Source organism: Halyomorpha halys, unplaced genomic scaffold (genome assembly GCF_000696795.3).
Source record: "Halyomorpha halys isolate HHAL.00 unplaced genomic scaffold, Hhal_1.1 Scaffold367.1, whole genome shotgun sequence".
NCBI classification, from domain to species: domain Eukaryota; kingdom Metazoa; phylum Arthropoda; class Insecta; order Hemiptera; family Pentatomidae; genus Halyomorpha; species Halyomorpha halys.
This window is the reverse complement of record NW_027115775.1, coordinates 169,930-187,886: the sequence shown is the minus strand read 5'-3', so window position 1 is coordinate 187,886 and position 17,957 is coordinate 169,930. Positions and strand designations below refer to the sequence as shown.

The 17,957-nt window shown below is 28.9% G+C and overlaps 1 protein-coding gene across 3 annotated transcripts in view; it reads right to left on the bottom strand.

The window, feature by feature from the left end:
* Nucleotides 1-17,957, bottom strand: part of Gycbeta100B (guanylate cyclase soluble subunit beta-1-like) — a 98,198-nt gene that overhangs the window by 61,429 nt on the left and 18,812 nt on the right. For all 3 annotated transcript variants that reach the window (XR_001343311.2, XM_014422359.2, XM_014422360.2), the window contains exons 4-6: nt 16,472-16,590; nt 12,021-12,173; nt 231-387 (exon numbers count right to left, since the gene is read on the bottom strand). Coding sequence is in view for 2 of the 3 variants with exons in the window: in XM_014422359.2 (XP_014277845.1) it covers nt 231-387; nt 12,021-12,173; nt 16,472-16,590 (429 nt within the window). In the remaining variant the exon portion in view is untranslated. The remainder of the gene's footprint in view (nt 1-230; nt 388-12,020; nt 12,174-16,471; nt 16,591-17,957) is intronic.

Genomic DNA, 17,957 nt, shown 5'->3' with positions numbered 1-17,957 from the left:
ATTCTTTTAAATGAAGATAATATTATTAATGTGGAAGAGATATTGTCATTAATTTTCATAAATTTGTAATTGACTTCCTGCAAAATTGAAAAATAAAGACATTTCGTTGAATAGCATCAATGCCAGATAGTTTACTAAATAATTAATTTATTCTAATTAACACATCTATATATTTTAAAAAATAATTTTAAATAAACGACACAATATTTACAGGAAATTAATTGTTTTACCATTTGCTATGATACACGTTACGTTCCTCCTCTTCGTAGGGGTTTTTTGTCCATCTTTCTTGATTTCTGTTATCATGAATTGGACATGGTCGCATTCAGTTTTGTCTTTTATTATTTCCATCTCAATATCAGTGTTGTGTAGTTTGCTTGCGACGGTCTGAAACATAAGTCACATCATACATCAGCTCAAGTAAATATTATTCAAATTATCATTAAAACACAATGACTTGTAATAATTAAATGTGTTTATGGTCATAATTAAAAATATATAAATTGTAGGAAGATAGTCCGGGTGGCGGTCAATAAAGATACCAAATAATAGAAAAAACTATTTATTGTTAACCAACTTTACAGGGCTTCGTCAGGGCTGTCTTAGTGAAACAAGAATGACAACTGACCTTTAGTCATCCGTGGTTCAATGAGACAGCCCTGCAAAGTGGGGCAAAACATTATTTAACAATAAATAGTTTTTTTCTACTATTTTGGTACCTTTATTGACCACCACCTGGACTATTTCCTACAATCTGCATCATACTGTCAACTATCTTCTTTCAACATAAAAAGATATAAATGAACCAGATATGTTTTAATAAATATTCAAAACTGTTTTTCTAATTCATAAATCCAGTTTTATGTGAATAACTAGCTTCATTACTTTGGAAAATCAACACAATCCTATTTCTGTAAACATCGAAACTCATCAAACAGCAAAGTTTTATCATTTTTATGCTGCAGGAAAGACATTAGATGTCCACCATAGTAGGAATTAAAGAGTATAGAATTAAAACCTTTTTTTAACAAATAATATAAAATAATTAAAGCCCTATTATTAGTACTAAATTTCAAATTATCCATATTTAAAAATATATACAAAATAAAAATACAAAGAATTCGCCATTATTTTCAAGTTGAATACATAATTAGTCATAATACCACATTTAATTATACTTTTACCTTTTTATATCTATAAGTGAATTATACAGTAGAATCCCGCTTTACCGGATCCATGAATTAACCGACAGTAAAAATATAATTAATAAAGTGCTGAAAAATCTATAGTTCTAGAAAAACAAAACCAAAATAACTGACTTTGTGACTAATATTAATCGTTTTATCCTTAAATTAAATGATGTATCTAAAGAAATTAGTATTTTCAATTATATTAAATTGGTGCAAGAAAGTTAACTTTGCCATTTATTAATATACACATATATATAGGCCACTTATACTTTATTGCATATTAATTTTTTTATTTATACCTGATATACGAAATCAATAATTTTTAATATTTTCTTTTTCTTTCATAGACTTATCCGGTTATACATTCCTGCTCAACCGGCGATGTTCAAATAACTAAGTCTAGTAAAAGATTAAGTTCATGTGAAAAATATATATGAATTTGAGCCACAATTTTATTGTGATGTTTAAATTATTTATATTTAAATACATATGTAAATTAAAAACACAATAATTTAATAAAATTTCAACTACTGTTCTCTCAAGCTTTAATATATTTTATAAATATTGAAAAGAAAGAACAACTTCTATTTTAAGGCCTCAATCTTATTTTCAAATTAGTTTCCATTAAATTAGTCAACCGTTAATTGCGAAAGTCAGGAATCCAATTGGGGATTTCAGCTGATCCTTAAAAGACTCATTGGTTTTTTTTTTCTTAATTGTTCAGAAATGAATACGCCTTAATTCTGTAATGTCATCTATTCTTCATCAATATAACAATTAAAAGGAACATTTTAATTTACTTTAGCAGAATCAGTGAAACTTTCTGATAAAAGTCAGTGTTACAATAATCAATATTGTAACACCATCTTTAGAATGGTGCCATGAAAATATTTATACTCTTATATAATATCAGTGAATGTCTTAAAAATACAAGTTTTTTTAATTGTGTGAACATAATAAGGGAGAATGCGAAAGTATATTAATATAGATTACACATTTCTATTCGAGAAAGTTGTTTTTTATTTTTTTTTTTTAATACTAATAGTAATTTGTTTTTGAAAATATTTCTTGTATATTAAGCAAAGAGCTTAATTATTTATTTACTTTAAAATATTCGGTAGAGCACAGTGGCGTACAGAGGGCCTAAGAAAATATATATATATATCCCGAACAGAATAAAATCCTTTCTTTTAACATTTACCAATCTTCTGATGACACATGTCTACAAAATGAAACTTTTAAAAATTTTATATGTTATTTTTTTTTTAATTTGATGTTTTTTTTTTGGTATGCTGACACCGAAAATGACCATTTACTTCCATCGCGAACAGATTTTTCTACATTTTCAAATTGATATGTAATGCCAGTTTTGAAGCCTAAATGAGGAGAAAATCTTTCATTACACCAGGATTACATGAGTGATCAACTTAAAATTTGTATGGTAATGAACTATATTAAATATCAAAAATCATACTCTTGTAGATCAATATAAAATCATATATATATATATGAGACAATATATTTACAATTGTTTTAGAAGAAACAATTGAATTTTTTCCTCACTTGAATTTGTTACTATATTTTCAATTTGATTAATTACTCGTGTATGCTTTGAACAAATCCAAACGTTTTGGTACCGTTGAAAAGATGATTATTTCTTCATTCTGATGATAAAAATAAATTATACAATTTCATTGAAGACAATTTTTACATTACATTTTTTAAAGCAAACTTTAATTTATTGATAATATTACTGCCACAAATTTGGGAAATGGATAATAGTGATAATTAATACTTGCACACTTTCATACAAAAAAAAAAAAAAATAACAAATATAAATATAAAAATTATAAAATCTCTATGTATATAAAAATAAAAAAATGAAATGAATGTAATCAAACTAAGTAAAATAAATTATATACAGTATTTACAATCTCAATCTAAGGATCCCCGAGCCCACTCTATTCTCCACTCGTGAGGGGTAAAGTAAGGCTCTTTGAGATCCCAGCGCAACCCTCTTACCACGTCACTGATAATGGGCCAGTGAAGGCTGAGTAAGTGCGCTATACCTGCAATCACTCTACATGAGCGGAGCATCTAACATTAAATTTTGAGAAGATAAAAAGTCTCTCAAATATATATTTAAACAATTACAAATATATTTTCTTATATCTCAAATTCAAATTGACATAGTAGAGCCCGATTTGTGTCATCTGATATAGCTTAACGGCCTTGATACAATAAAAATTTTAAGTTGATCGGTTCAGAACCCTAGGTTAGCTGCCACGAAAGATTTTTGACTTTTGAGCTGCAAAACTGACATTGCATATCACGAATTTGCAAAAAATTTGTCAGCCATAGAAGAAAATTGAGTTCATTCATCAGCAGTTCAAAAAACATATAAATCAGCCAAAAATATCCAGTGTATTTATATATTCTTATTGATCTAGCGTATACTAGAAATAGTCTAGTATTTAATCTAATATGTTTATTTTAAAATTCATATTATTCCATTTTATATATTTTTTACAATGTGTTGCTATATTATATATTTTTCTAAGGCCTTGAAATAAACATTTATAAATATTAGGTTTTGTTATGGCCGACAAGCGGTTGCAGTGACCTAGACCCAGACAGAACTTATGTAAGAACTCATTCTAGGGCAACGTCCTCCTGAATTTCTCCACCTGTTTGCTGGGTTGGTTAGCGTGTGGAAGACGAACCAGTTTTCTCCAACTAAACAATTTGATGTGAAGTGAGCTCAATTCGAAAGCAAATAGCGAATACGATGTTATTACATTATTTTATATTCTAAAAATATGTAATACATAATATATATATGTAGATACATTTTATACAATATTAATATGTAACAGAAAAAAAATCAAAATTAGAAATACCTTTCTCAAGAATTTTAAAAGACGTATTATTGTATTATCATATTATTGTTTATTTTTATGAAGGGAAAAACCCGTTTTGAAAATGTCTGGGAATTTTGGACTACGTTTCGGAAAAACTGTCTATTATCCAGTCCATCTTTATTATTTTACGTCTCATTTACTCTTCATTTTAAGGAATTTTTCCCGATTATAAAATATTATATTATCAATAGTTCTATTGCCTTATGGACGACTTATTTTATGCAAGTTAATTACACATATATAGCGCAAAAAGAGCCTTTTCTTTGTTAAGAATACTGAAATCACGAAAAATCTTTGAAAGTCTGAAGCTAAGACAATATCATGATAAAGCCAGCTCTGATATACGGCTCCGAGTCCTCGTTCCTAACAGATACCCTAGAAAGCAGAATCGAGAGATTTGAACGGAAAGCCCTTCGTAAAATTACAGGAACGATCAGGGATCAGGGCCAAAATAAACCACTCTCAAACAATCATTATAATAAATCATTAATATAATATATTATTTTTTTTTTAGTTTTAATATTCTTAGGATTATTTTTATTTTTACATTTATTAGTATGTTAATAAATTCATTATTTTATATATTGTCCACTCTCCCTCATAATATATTCCAAGAATGTCCTTGGATTCCCTCATAATATATTATACATTAGTAAATGTTAATTTTACTAACTAATCACGTATTTAAATATAATCTTTCATTGATATTTCACTTTTCAAGTGTTTGCTAAAATATATTTTTAATTTTGATTCTTTTTCCGGATCATATTAATATTGCATAAAATATGTGCCAGATATAAACCTAAAAATGAAATTAGTAACTTATTTCGTGACATGAAAGACAAAATAGATAGATATGCAGGAATAATACGGGATTATTTTATAAAATTAACTGTCTGAACTGTTATGGAATATATTATGGGATATTTGAACGGTATTTAAAAGACAGAATTTAACAACATACTAATGATTGTAAAAATATAAATTATCCTAAGCGTTAAAAAAAAACTGCATTAGCCCCATAAAGAAAAAGGACATATTTTAATTTTCAGGACGTTAAAATACTATTTAGAGATAAAAAATGTTTTAGAAGGATTTTAAAAGCAATAACAACAAATGAAAATAAAGATAATACAATAAATTATAAAACAGAAACGAAAAAGTTTATTGTAACAGAATTTTTATTTTGCAAACGAAAAATAGTTAAATAGAAAATCCACTAGAGGGCCTTAAAAATTGTTATTGTGAATTACGTTGATGGAAGATGAATATGGTTAAAATAGTAAAAAGTTACATTGTTGTTGTTTGTTTCTTAAAGGCGTAAAACCCTCTGGTCATAAACGCCTATGGCATGATAAAAGTAAAAAAAATAAATAAATGAAAAATAGAAAAATAAAAAAAAATAGAAAAATAATTTTAAAAAATAAAATAAAATAAAATAAATAAAAAACATAAAAATCGAAGAGGAGTTATAATTTATAAAGAAGGCGATGTGTTTTTAAAAATTCAAATACTCGCGTAATTTTAGCTTCCTCATCTGCCAGAGTTTCGGATAAATTTGGGGTCAGTCCTATCCTGTTTATTATAGGTAAATAGTGAGTACACTCTTCAAAAATATGTCTAATCGTAAGAATGGACTGACAATATTTGCACGTTGGTGGTGGCAGTTTTCTGATCAGGTGAGAGTGCGTGAGGAGAGTATGACCTCAAGCGGGCCAGAGCAACCTCCTCCCTGCGGCTGCTGTGGTAGGATGTCGACCATGGTTTTACTGATCGTTTTATTTCTTTTAATTTACTAGGAGAGCTTTCATCCCACTTGGCCTGCCATTTTTCTAAAATTTGTAATTTAAGGGGTGTACAAAGTTACATTTTACATTTTACATTACATGTGTACAAAGTTACATTTTACATTTTACATTTCATGTGTAAAAAGTTACATTTTCACGAACTATTTTTATAAAGACTAAACATAAAATAATTAAAAATTTAATTAAGAAATAATCAATTTTTCTCAAATATGAATGAAAAACTTCTTAATATATATAATTTTAAAAATAAGTAAATCTATTATAAAATGTTAATTTATATATTAATGTATATAAACTTTAATTTAGGTGATCTTACATATTTTAATATTATGTAGTCTGGCTGTCTATTTATTTTTACTGGTAATAAAAATGTTACTTATTTTGATATTTATATTTTAAACTACAGAGTGTCCCAAAATACATGTTCACAATCTCCTGACCTCTACAATTTTTCGAATTTTGATCTTATCTGATTTTTTACAAATTTTGATAGAAAATCAAATTTTACAACTAATTCCAACTGGGCACTTTGTGGATCCAACGCGTTCTGAAGGCGTTAATCGCCAAAAACTTAAACAATGGTTTTGACGTTTTATGCATTCAGGACACGTCGGATCAAAAAAGTTCCTTTTATGAATTCGTAGTATAGTCTGATTCTCTATCAGATATCGTAAAAAATATTAATCTATTCAATTGAAAATTCCAGTGTTATATGCGTTGGTAAAAGTGAAAAAAGTAATAGTGAACTTAAAAGATAGACTACACGCCACTGACTTGGCTCAACAAGAATAAAAGAAACTATCAATATCACAAAAACTTTTAATGGGGTCGTGAATTTCAAAACCGACGCGGAAAAATTAAACAGCCATTATGCAGACTTCACAATTTAACAGTAATAATTAGACTATAACAATAATAAATAGACAAAGGTCAAATTCGTTTCAGTGTGATAAAAACACCGAAGAGTTTGTTTGTGGTTTCCTAAAATATTTTATTTTTTAAAAAATGAGGAAGTAAATTTATGGATTTTAGAAATAGGAAGCCAGCAAGGGAAAGAATATTACTATTATAATAGGTTAACTTACATAAATGTTTAACTAATTTAAATAATAATTGTTATATAGGTTTTTATTATTATATTACTATTGGATTATTCATAGAATATGTAGCAGTACCCTAAAGACGGAGGGCTCCGAAACGGTATAGTGTTAATATTTATTAAGCACAATTTTTACGGATTTAGCGCACTTACTCAGCCTCCACTGGCTCATTACCAGTAATGCAGTGAGAGGGCTGCGCTGGGATCTCGAATAACCTTATTCTACCCCTCGTGTGTGGGGGATATTGTATACAACTTATTTTACTTCGTTTTACTATATTCATTTCATTTATTTATTTTTATCTTATATACATATAGAGATTTTATTTATTTTTATATTTATATTTTTTATTTTATTATTTATTTATTTTCACTTACTTATTTTATTTTATTTATTATTATTTTTTGTATGAAAGTGTACACTTCATAATTATCAATATTAACCATTGCCCAAATTTGAGGCAGATTGTAATATTATCAATAAATAAAAGTTTACCATTTCTAAAAAAAAAAAAATATTTTCTAAAATAAAGAAAAATTTTGGAAAAGAGAAAAAAAGAAAATCACAAAATATTTATATGATATAAAATGAACCTTTTCGGGGTAGAAGATTGGTGTATAAGCAGAATTTTCATTTAAAAAATAATTATCTTAACTTACGAAATGTTGTTTGATATTTGGATATGCTTGTGACTGGCCAGTTTTTAAATAAAAGGCTATCTATCATTTCTTAATAAAAACATCATAAAACTTCCCCCAAATTTCTGAATTTCTCAAAACTCCAAGTTGCACTTACACATTTGTACTCAACGGATCATGTGGGTATATTAGTGCATATATATATAATTCATAATACGACATTACTTGCGTGAAACCAAGGAAAAAGTTTGCATTAAAATGAGAAAAAGCCAGATGAAGTAAGTAGGTTAGTGGCGGGCTACCATTGGCCGAGTAGCTGTGTTTCAGGAACGGTTACAAGCTTAAAATTTGTTTATTGGGGTTAACAGCCAGCGCACTAACGGAATAAGCAACTCTCTTTTTTTTAACTTTCTGTCAGTTTCTTCCATTTTATTTTCTTGAAGGTAAGGTAATAGTATATTCTTATTCAACATTTAATGACGTATGGGCTAAAAAGACGGGAAAAACATTAGAAAAAATTAACGTTGAACTGATCACCGCTTACATTAAGGGAAATTCTTTCTGTATCACTCGTATAATGAAAAGATTGTAAATATTTCTTTTTGTTATTTTATCATAGATCCATATTTATAAATTATGCAAGACAACAACAAATATTTGTGTTTATATTTTAAAAATAAATTTTAATTATATATTACTAACGATCACGAAAATCTTTATTTGTTACATAATTTTCTACTACAGAAACTATAGCGATATTTCGTATTTTGAGTGAAATATTTTTTTTTTTTAAATACTTTTTTATCTATTGATAGATATTACAATCTGCCACACAGTTGTGGGCAATAGGTAATAGTGATGAATGATCTCATACATACTAAAATAAAATAAAATAAATTAATTAAAAAAAAAAAACTCTCTTAAAATATATACAAACAGAAGAATAAACAAAATGAACATAATCAAACTATCTGTATGAAAAATAAATAAAATAACATAATGATACAATAATATAGTCTCTAGTCACATTTACACTCTGATATACAATATTTACACAATCGACCTGAGGTTCACTGAGCCCACTCTATCCCCCACGTGTGAGGGGTAGAGCAGAGCTCAAAAGATCCCAGCGCATCCCACTCGCCGCATCACTGGTGAGTGAAATATTAGCAATTTGTTTTTATTTTTACAAAATAATTCCAAAACTTTCATATTAAAAAATCGTACCTATCTCTTATTTAGAGAAATGACATCAATAATATTAGTTCAATGAGGACACCCTCGCAAAATGAATTTAATCAATTTTAATATCAGCTCGTTAGAAAACTTGTAGGCTCTATGGTGCTCTTAATAAGGACAGATAACAAAAAATATTTAAAAGTTGAATTGGAGATTAAAAAAAATTGAAAATAGTGTTAAAGTTATGAATGGTCAGTTTTAGACGTTTTTGTTGAAGAAAAGTCCCTCAAATGCGGACAGTAAGTAAAAGAACCTCACTATTTCTTCGAACAGTAGACAGTTAAAGCTAATGCAGGGAGATAAAAGCAATTCTATAGTACTATTAGGAAGATCGTGAGAGGGGTGTTACACAGTTTCTCTATGTGAACATTCTTCTTCTTTCCTTTTCATGAAGTCTTGTACATTTATATATATATATATATTCAATTGCAAAACTTTACTATTTATTTTAATTTAAATAAATATTTATAATTTGGTTATTAATACAAGTAAGTTATACAATCAAGACTTCCATTACTATTCACAGATTTACAGCCATCGGTATATGTATTATGTATTTAATTAAATGTATGTATTAAATGATATGATGTATTTAAATTAAAACGGTTAATTAATTGCTTTGTATGATTCATCTTTGTGGTCCCCAGGGACGCCTCTGTCACCCGTTTTATGAAGAATTAAAGTGGTTTTACCCCTCCTTCCGTCGTAAATATTTTCTTGTTTCCTTCCCCTACCAAGTTATCCAATCCCGCCGTCCATCGTACATCTCTGATATCCTGCAATTTAAATCTTCAGTGCAGTCCCACAATACCCGCTCACGGCCATCAGACTTATATGTAACTGCCCATCGAACCGCAGCCTATGGTAGATCTTTGCTTATCCTTATGGAATTCTATTCCCTTCTTCATTCGAAGTTCTAATACCCTTCCAACCTTCAAATCCCGTATCTTCGACCACCTTCTGTCCACCCAATTCCTCAACAATAACAATTGAAAGTTTCAAACAAAGTTTATATATTTTCTGTACTTAATGTTTCAGACTTTAGTTTATTCTTGTACATATGTATATTAGCAGAAGTTGTATAATCCCATTTATTATTTTTAGTTTAATTATATTTGATTTTTATCATTTTTGTTTTCTATTATTTATTATCAGAAGTGTTTTGTCATCTTATGTTTTATGATATGACTTATGGTTTTACTTTATTTGTTCTATTCTTATTTTATATATTCTGTTAATTATTTTTGTTCATTTTAATCTTTTCAAAATCATTATTTTATTATGTTTTACGACGTTTTATAATATCATTCTTATTTTGTACTTCACTCTAAGGCTCCGAAGCCTAATTCTGAGGCCTGTATATTATTCTAAATGGATCAATCCCAGAATAAATAAAGAATATTATTATTATTATTTATTTATAAATAAAACGGAATAACTGCGTCTTATGAAATTTAATTTAAAAAATCATGATTAATTACTTTATCTCCTACAAAAAGAGAAAGAAACCTCACAACAAAGTATTATTAAAGTATTCCTAGAAATTTCTTGTGAATTGCCCATTACAAACCAGATAATAAACGTATCATTGCATAACTACTTTAAGTGGCTATTATCATTTACAAGTGGACAAATTATCGTTCACTATCTGCCAGAATATTATTTTAATTATAGAAGATTCATTACATTATTAGTAACTGAGTAGATATTTATTAAAAATTATTATTAGATAATATCTACGTAAAAAGCTGCATACGGCATGTGGTGGGTGGTATTTTTTTTTGTTTTGTTTTTGGGATTTTTAATATTTCGAAATCTACTTTTTACTTTTTATTTTTTACCCACTTGTAACGTTTCCTCTAAAAAAACACTTTGTCATTTCTCTAACGTATTTTTTAATTCAGAGTCTGGCCGTGCGCGGCGCAGAAGCCACTTGGCGGTTAGATTTCAAGCAAACAGGCTCGTTTAATGTTTTATTCTCTTTTTTCTCCATTCTTTATTTCAACCCTCCCCCCCCCACCCTTCATTTCTATTATTTTCTCAATTTTCCTTACCCACGTTATTAGTTATGTTCACAATATATTATTATTGTTGTTTTCAAAAATTTTGTTTATTTTTCTATTCATTTCTTTTGTTAAACTTAACTTATATTTTGACTCTTTATCTAATAATATGGTTACATATTTCATTTGTTACATACATTTTCTTTCTCTCAATTTTATTTTTCTTTCCATAATTTTAATTTTTATATTATTAATAAACTTGCATTTTTGCATTATATAACTTAATTTTTATTTTATTTCCTTAATTATGTTATTCTACCTACTTATTCAATTACCTATGTATACATTTTATTTTCCACTTCTTTCATTACTTTATTTTATTAATTCCATTCTATACAATTATTTACTTTATGTCATTCTGTTTATATTTTATTCTTTGTACTCATCGGTTGTTATCTTGTTCTGTTCGTAACCCTGATGAAGGCTAGAAATTCTGGCCGAAACTTTGACGAAACGATTAAATAAGTTACTTCAACTTATTTGTGTTTTATTTTGACCGCACTCCTCAACCATCTTCTTCTCGTATAAGTCATCCACGCTCAACTATCTCTCATGAATATAACTTTATATTTTATTTATTTAAACCTATTATTTTACTTTAATATTTAATTACCTATATATAGACTTTATTTCCCACTGTTTTCGTCACTTTATTTTAAATAATTTTCATTTTGAACAGATCTTTCATTCTTTCTTCTTACTTAATTTTAATATGTCTTTTCCCATATAGCCTTTATCTTCTTATAATACTTAGAATATACATGTCTTGCCACACTATTTTTGCATCTATGATGTTAATTATTTTCTAATAAATTTGTAATTCATTTTATTCATTATGATTTTTATCTTGTTTTTTTTTTAGTTTTAATGAAGGCTTGAAATTCTGGCCAATACATTGGCACTAATAAATTGGCTTAAACTTATTTGTATTCTATACTGACCGTATCCCCAACCATCTTCTCATTTATACATCCACGGTCAACCTTTAAATTATCATTACAAAGGTTTATTATTATAAAATTAAAAATTTTATATAAGTTTACGTCATAAAGATCAAATACCTTGACAATGCCGATCACGATGTGTTCCAGACCAGGCCTGTCCGAATAATAGTGGAGTATGAGATTACCATCATCGACTTCAGTGCAGCGGAAGGACGGAGCTCGCATTCCTGGATAAAGAGTTCCCAGGTGGTCGTGAAGTGCGTCCAGGTTCTATAAAATATATTGGTATTACCATCATTACTAACCAAGTGCATCCAATAAATTTTTTATCACAATCCTAGTCAATTAAATTAAAAAGGGCTACCTAAAGAATAAAAAAAAAATTAATTTTATATTATATCGTCTATATTTTCATTCTTAAGAGAAAAGGATTAGAATTTATTTCCTTTTAATATTTTAGGCTAATTTACTGGATGAGTTGTGCATTTATTAATTGAATTGGAATGAATAACTACATATATTATTTACAAAGATGAAAAGTTTAAATTAAATTTTTTTTTAAATTAAATTTAGTTACTATAAATCACTAATAAATTACAATTTTAAAAAATAATTCTATACAGATTTTTTACTATTTATATTTATAAACGATTTATGATACCTACATAATGTATACTTAAATTAATAGTATCAGTCTTAGAATTAACTGCATGTTCAATGTTTTTAGTTATGTCTATTGCCTCTGTTGTTTTCCTATTTTTAGTGTGATTAAATATTTCTAAAATTGAAATCATATTTTAGTTCAAAGGTGCCAAAATTGGAGGATTAAAATTAATTCCAATAAATCCCACCAAATCACATTTACCCTTCGTCGTAAACCAATGACCTCTTGCCCAACAGTATCCTTTAATAATACCCCACTTATTCCTGTCGAACAGATCGGTTACTTAGAACTACATCTCGACAAACAACTGATATGGAATCCTCATACAAGACTGAAAAGACAGGAAACTACTCGTCGATTTCGACTATTACAACATTTACTGGACAAACAGTCTAAGTTGCCAATCCATTACAAAAGACTGATCTACATGACTATTACAAAGCCTATACGGAGTTGAGCTTTGGGACTCCACTAAACCATCAAATTCCTCCCGAATCCAGTCCTTACAGTCCAAAATCCTTAACGCTCCTTACTTTGTCACAAATCAAATCATCCATCAGGACCTCAATGTCCCCTATGTTGCCGCTTTGGCCAGAACCAGATACCAATCCTTCCATAATAAACTTCCCAACCACCCAAACCAACTCGTTTCTAACCTGGCTTCTCCTTTACTACCTAATAATCCTCCTAGGCGTCTGAAAAGAAGATGGCCTCGGGATCTTCTTCTCTAGAAATATTGGAGTTCTATCAATGGGTAGATTCTCCACACGTTTGTATCATGTCACTATCTCACCTACAGCAAATTTACTTGTTGTATATATGTTAACAGTTGTAAATAACAATAAATTAATGATTAAAAAAAATGTATATATTTTAGTTCAAGATGTTAAATTATTGTAGTATTCTATGCATAGTATGATTTATAATGTAGGGTTTCTGATGATGGGACAATGGCCCCAAAACGTAGCGAATGAATAAAAATTAAGAAAGATATTATGGAGGAGTTATTCAGTTCAACACAATTATTTCCTTTATTTTCCGTCTGTTAGTTTGCACTATATTTTATTTCTTATAATTTTTGCACTACATATTTTTTTTTTCTTTTAATTTACTTTGTTTATTTTTATATTATTTTTAACATAATTTTTAGCACCACCTTAGTATACTTTTATTTCATGTTATCCTATTTAACCTCTTACTCCGTTAAATATTTAGTTGTTCGTATATTTTTAGCCTTGATGAAGCCCTGCAAATTTGAGTGAAACGGTGGGTCATAACTCAATACTTCTCCTTACTATGTATTTTATATATTAGTAAGTGAAATAAATAAAAAATTGTTAGAGGCAACAAAAAACGTGTAACTTGGCCGAAACGGACCCAAGCTAGTTAGAGTCGTTTGGAAAAGTATCTACTTTTACTCACAAACAATATCGTCGGCACACATCCAATATTACGCAACAGAATAGAAAAAAAGCAGCGAGGAATAGCAGACCGGATAGGCATTTTGGACGCGGTCAATTCAATTCATCCATTGTCTGCAATTTCTTACTTTCACGGATTTCATGGAAACGCATGAAAAATTTCATACTGGTAATTCCGTGCGTTTTGTGTTCTAAAGTTGCTGATACAAGATAGAACAACCATTCTCATGTCTGAATTTTTAAGGTTTTCAGGTGAGAACTTGTTCGCTGTTTTTAGAAATGGAACTTCCTTTACTCAAGTCTTATCTCGGATTGAATACCATATACTCCATCCTGTTGGGAACCTGTTTTATGATGACATTCGTACTTTTTGACTCAAAATAAACAAAAAATAAGTTTCCCCTTTTTTTTTCTTAGTACTAATTACTCTTCTCGATTTGTTATGTTTTTTTTTTTCATTTTCAAGGAAAAATGCATTTATTCCATTTTTTTTTTTTTTTACATTTAGGATAATTTTAACATTAGGAATTTTCATTTCAAGTAAAATGAATTTTAGCTTAAAAGTAACAGCCCCGATGAAAAAACACAACTTTTAAGGTGAAAAAAAAATGTAAATACAATATGCTTATCAATGTAAGCTCTAATCATATTTATTGTAATAAAGAGAGAAATGCTTTAGCCATGCTGCCCAAATTAGGCTGCAACAATACACAGCATACCAATCATTTTTGTCCCTTTCCTTTTTCCTTTTACAATCAATACTCATCTACACAATAAATACAAATATTTTATCTAATTTGATTTTTTTAAATTTAACAATTTCATTTCATCTGACAATTTTATTTCATTTAATTGACAATCTGATTCTCCCTGGTTCACTCTCTCAGACCTTCCCTTTCCAGTGATCCGCTATCCACGTTCGATCCGTCAAACGAATTAAACAAATTTATCATTAGACAGCAAAGTTTATAAAAAGAAACAAATAAATTTAAAAAAAAATAATATATAGATTTAGAAAAAAACAAGCAAGAAGTTAGTTAAAAGGAATACTTCAATGAATAGATAAGTTAAAAAAAATTAATGAATAAGTTAAGTCAACACAAACCGACAGGTCCAAAAACTAAAAAAAAAAATGTAAAGCAAATGGTGTGTTGTGCGTATCAACTTTCACTTACTATTTTACATAAGTCCTACCAATTTTGTGTAGATTGGTAAGGTCATATTGAAGCTTTTACTATTTTAGTGATTTTCAAGAAAGAAATAAAAATTAGGAAAGGCAACAATTGTGAACATACATTTTTTTTATTTTTTCGTTGCAATAAAAATTCGTATTTTATGATTTCTTAAGGTGGGAATAATTAATATAAATTTTATATTAAATTCCCGGCATGAATACAACAGTTTCAAAAAATAACGAATCCATAATGCAATCTGGAATGATCGGGTGGTCTCGGCTTTTTTCGTCCGAAAAGGATGTTTCTATATTTTTTTTATTTTTCTTATTTATTATTCATAAAATTCTTCAGAATTTCGCATTTATCTATAGATTATTATAGTTAACAATGGGAACTGTTTATTTTTTTTCAAATAAACAGATTTAAATGATTGTAGGATGATAGTCAAGGGGGACAACTCAGTTGTCAACCTTTTTAATCGTGGTTAATTTATATACGTATATATATTGGAATACGTTAAAAAGTAAATTAAAATATTGGAAGAAGATAGTCGAACGTATGAAGTAAATTGTAGGAAGATAGTCAATAAAAAGATGGCAGTCAATAAAAGAATCATATGAAAAATTATTTATTGTTAACTGTTGTTTCCTTGTTTCTATCAATACTGCCCTGGCGAAACCCTGCAAAATGGTGCGAAACGTTGGTTAACATTAATTAGCTTTTCCTACCATTTTGTACATTTATTGGCCGCCTCCCTGACTAACATCCTACAATCTACTTTATATAAATATTTTTTAAAACATCATCATTTAAGCTCTGTTGCACTATTTCAATGGAGATAAGACCTATCTGGTATTAAATATTATTTAATTTTATATTGATTCATCGAGTTTCATCAAAATTGTTTTAGAAAAAATCGATAAAATGTCAAAAATATATTTTATAAAATGGAATTTTCTACTAGTCGATTTTAACGAAAACGCTGTAACAAACCAGGCCAACAAATTCACTGAACAAATAGTTTCAGTTTCGTTGGAACGACTTTTAGTTTTTGAGCTGTTTCCACACACGCAGAACATTTTGCGGGACTTAGTTATTTGGACTTTAGTTTTTTTGTCGCACATTTTGAGATTTATAATAGAATTTCACGAGAGTCTATATTACAGTCTATGAAAAGGACAGACCACTTATTACAAACATAAAGACTCATAAGATAGAGCATTTATATTAAAATAAATAAATTATTACTTCATAGAAATATGATTTAAGTATAAGCACTGACAATGTAATATAGCTGCATTAAATTACCTGCAAAAAATCCCTTGGTGTAGCCCCAAGCGCCTTCAGAATCTTGTCGTAGCCTGAATCTTGACAAAATTCGAAAAACATTTTTCCGAATAACTCTAAAATTGTGCTCGCAGGTATTTCTAAAAAAAAAAATAAATATATTTACACACTTATACAAATATATATGTTTATATCCAACGTTTATAAGTTATGATATGAAATTTACGTTGACAGCAGAAGTTAATTGAATTTTAAAATTTTAACAATCTTTATCTCTCTTACATTGGAATATTTCCGACTAAATCAGTAAAATATTTTATTAATTTATTTATCAATAGTGAAAAGAAGATTAATTTTCCAATATGTTGAAAAAAAAATTATTTTCTTTCTAGTTTTGAACCACTTTGCTTCGCCAGAGGATGGTCAGGGGGAGTTTGTCCCTTCCTTAATAATTTTAAAACCCCAAAACTTAGGAAATATGAGAGTTGAGAACCTGATATAAACAGGTAAAATTGTGATAGTATATTTTACTCGAAAGGTAGTTAGTACAATTTAAAACTAATACTAATACATCTGAAATTAATTGAGGATTTCGGGGTTTGAAAAGTTCACGGAATGTACTAGAAAGAAGTGTCCAACCTCGGTGGAACTACTTTTATTTTTCAACATAGTCTCCTTGTAGACTAATGCATTTGGTCCAGCGATGTTCCAATACCTTGATCCCATCTCGAAAATAAGATTCCTCTAGGCCTGCAAAATACCTCTCCAATTCGGCTGTCAGTTCTTCCGTTGTAGGAAATCTCCGTCCACCTAGGAAAATTTTCATCTTAGGGAAGAAATGAAAGTTTGATGGTTCCATATCAGTTGAATATTGAAGTTAACAATTCGTACCTCAGTTCATGAAGTTTTGCTATGGTAATTGCACTTGTGTGCGGACGGGCGTTGTCCTGATGAAAGATGGCTTTGTTCCTTGCCAAACCAGGCCTTTTTTCGCGTATCTTTTCCTGTAGTTGGTCTAGGAGGTTTGCGTAGTATTTCCCCGTGATTGTTTGGCCAGTAGGAAGATAATCTGTCAGCAAAATGCCTTTTTCATCCCAGAAAACTGAGGCCGTGATTTTCCCGGCCGAACGTACTGCCTTTGCTTTCTTTGGTGGTGGTGACAGCATGTTTCCACAACGCGGATCATCATTTAAACTCGCTGGTCCACTTGGCAACAGTTGAATATGAAAGAACAATGTCCCCCAGTGTGTTCTGAAAGTCGGCATGAATTTCCTTTGCTTTTATACCTTTCTTTACAAAGTACTTAATCACTGCTCGAATCTCAGTTTTTTCCATTCTCACAAATCACTATACATAAAACAACAATAAAGAGTCGCCAATACCACTCACGCCACGTGTTCAATCACAAAGGGTGTGTGATTATTGCGCGGGAACCTCGTTACTCTAGCACTGACATCTAGCGGTGATTCCAGGAACTTTTCAAACCACCGTCGTGTGTATACATATA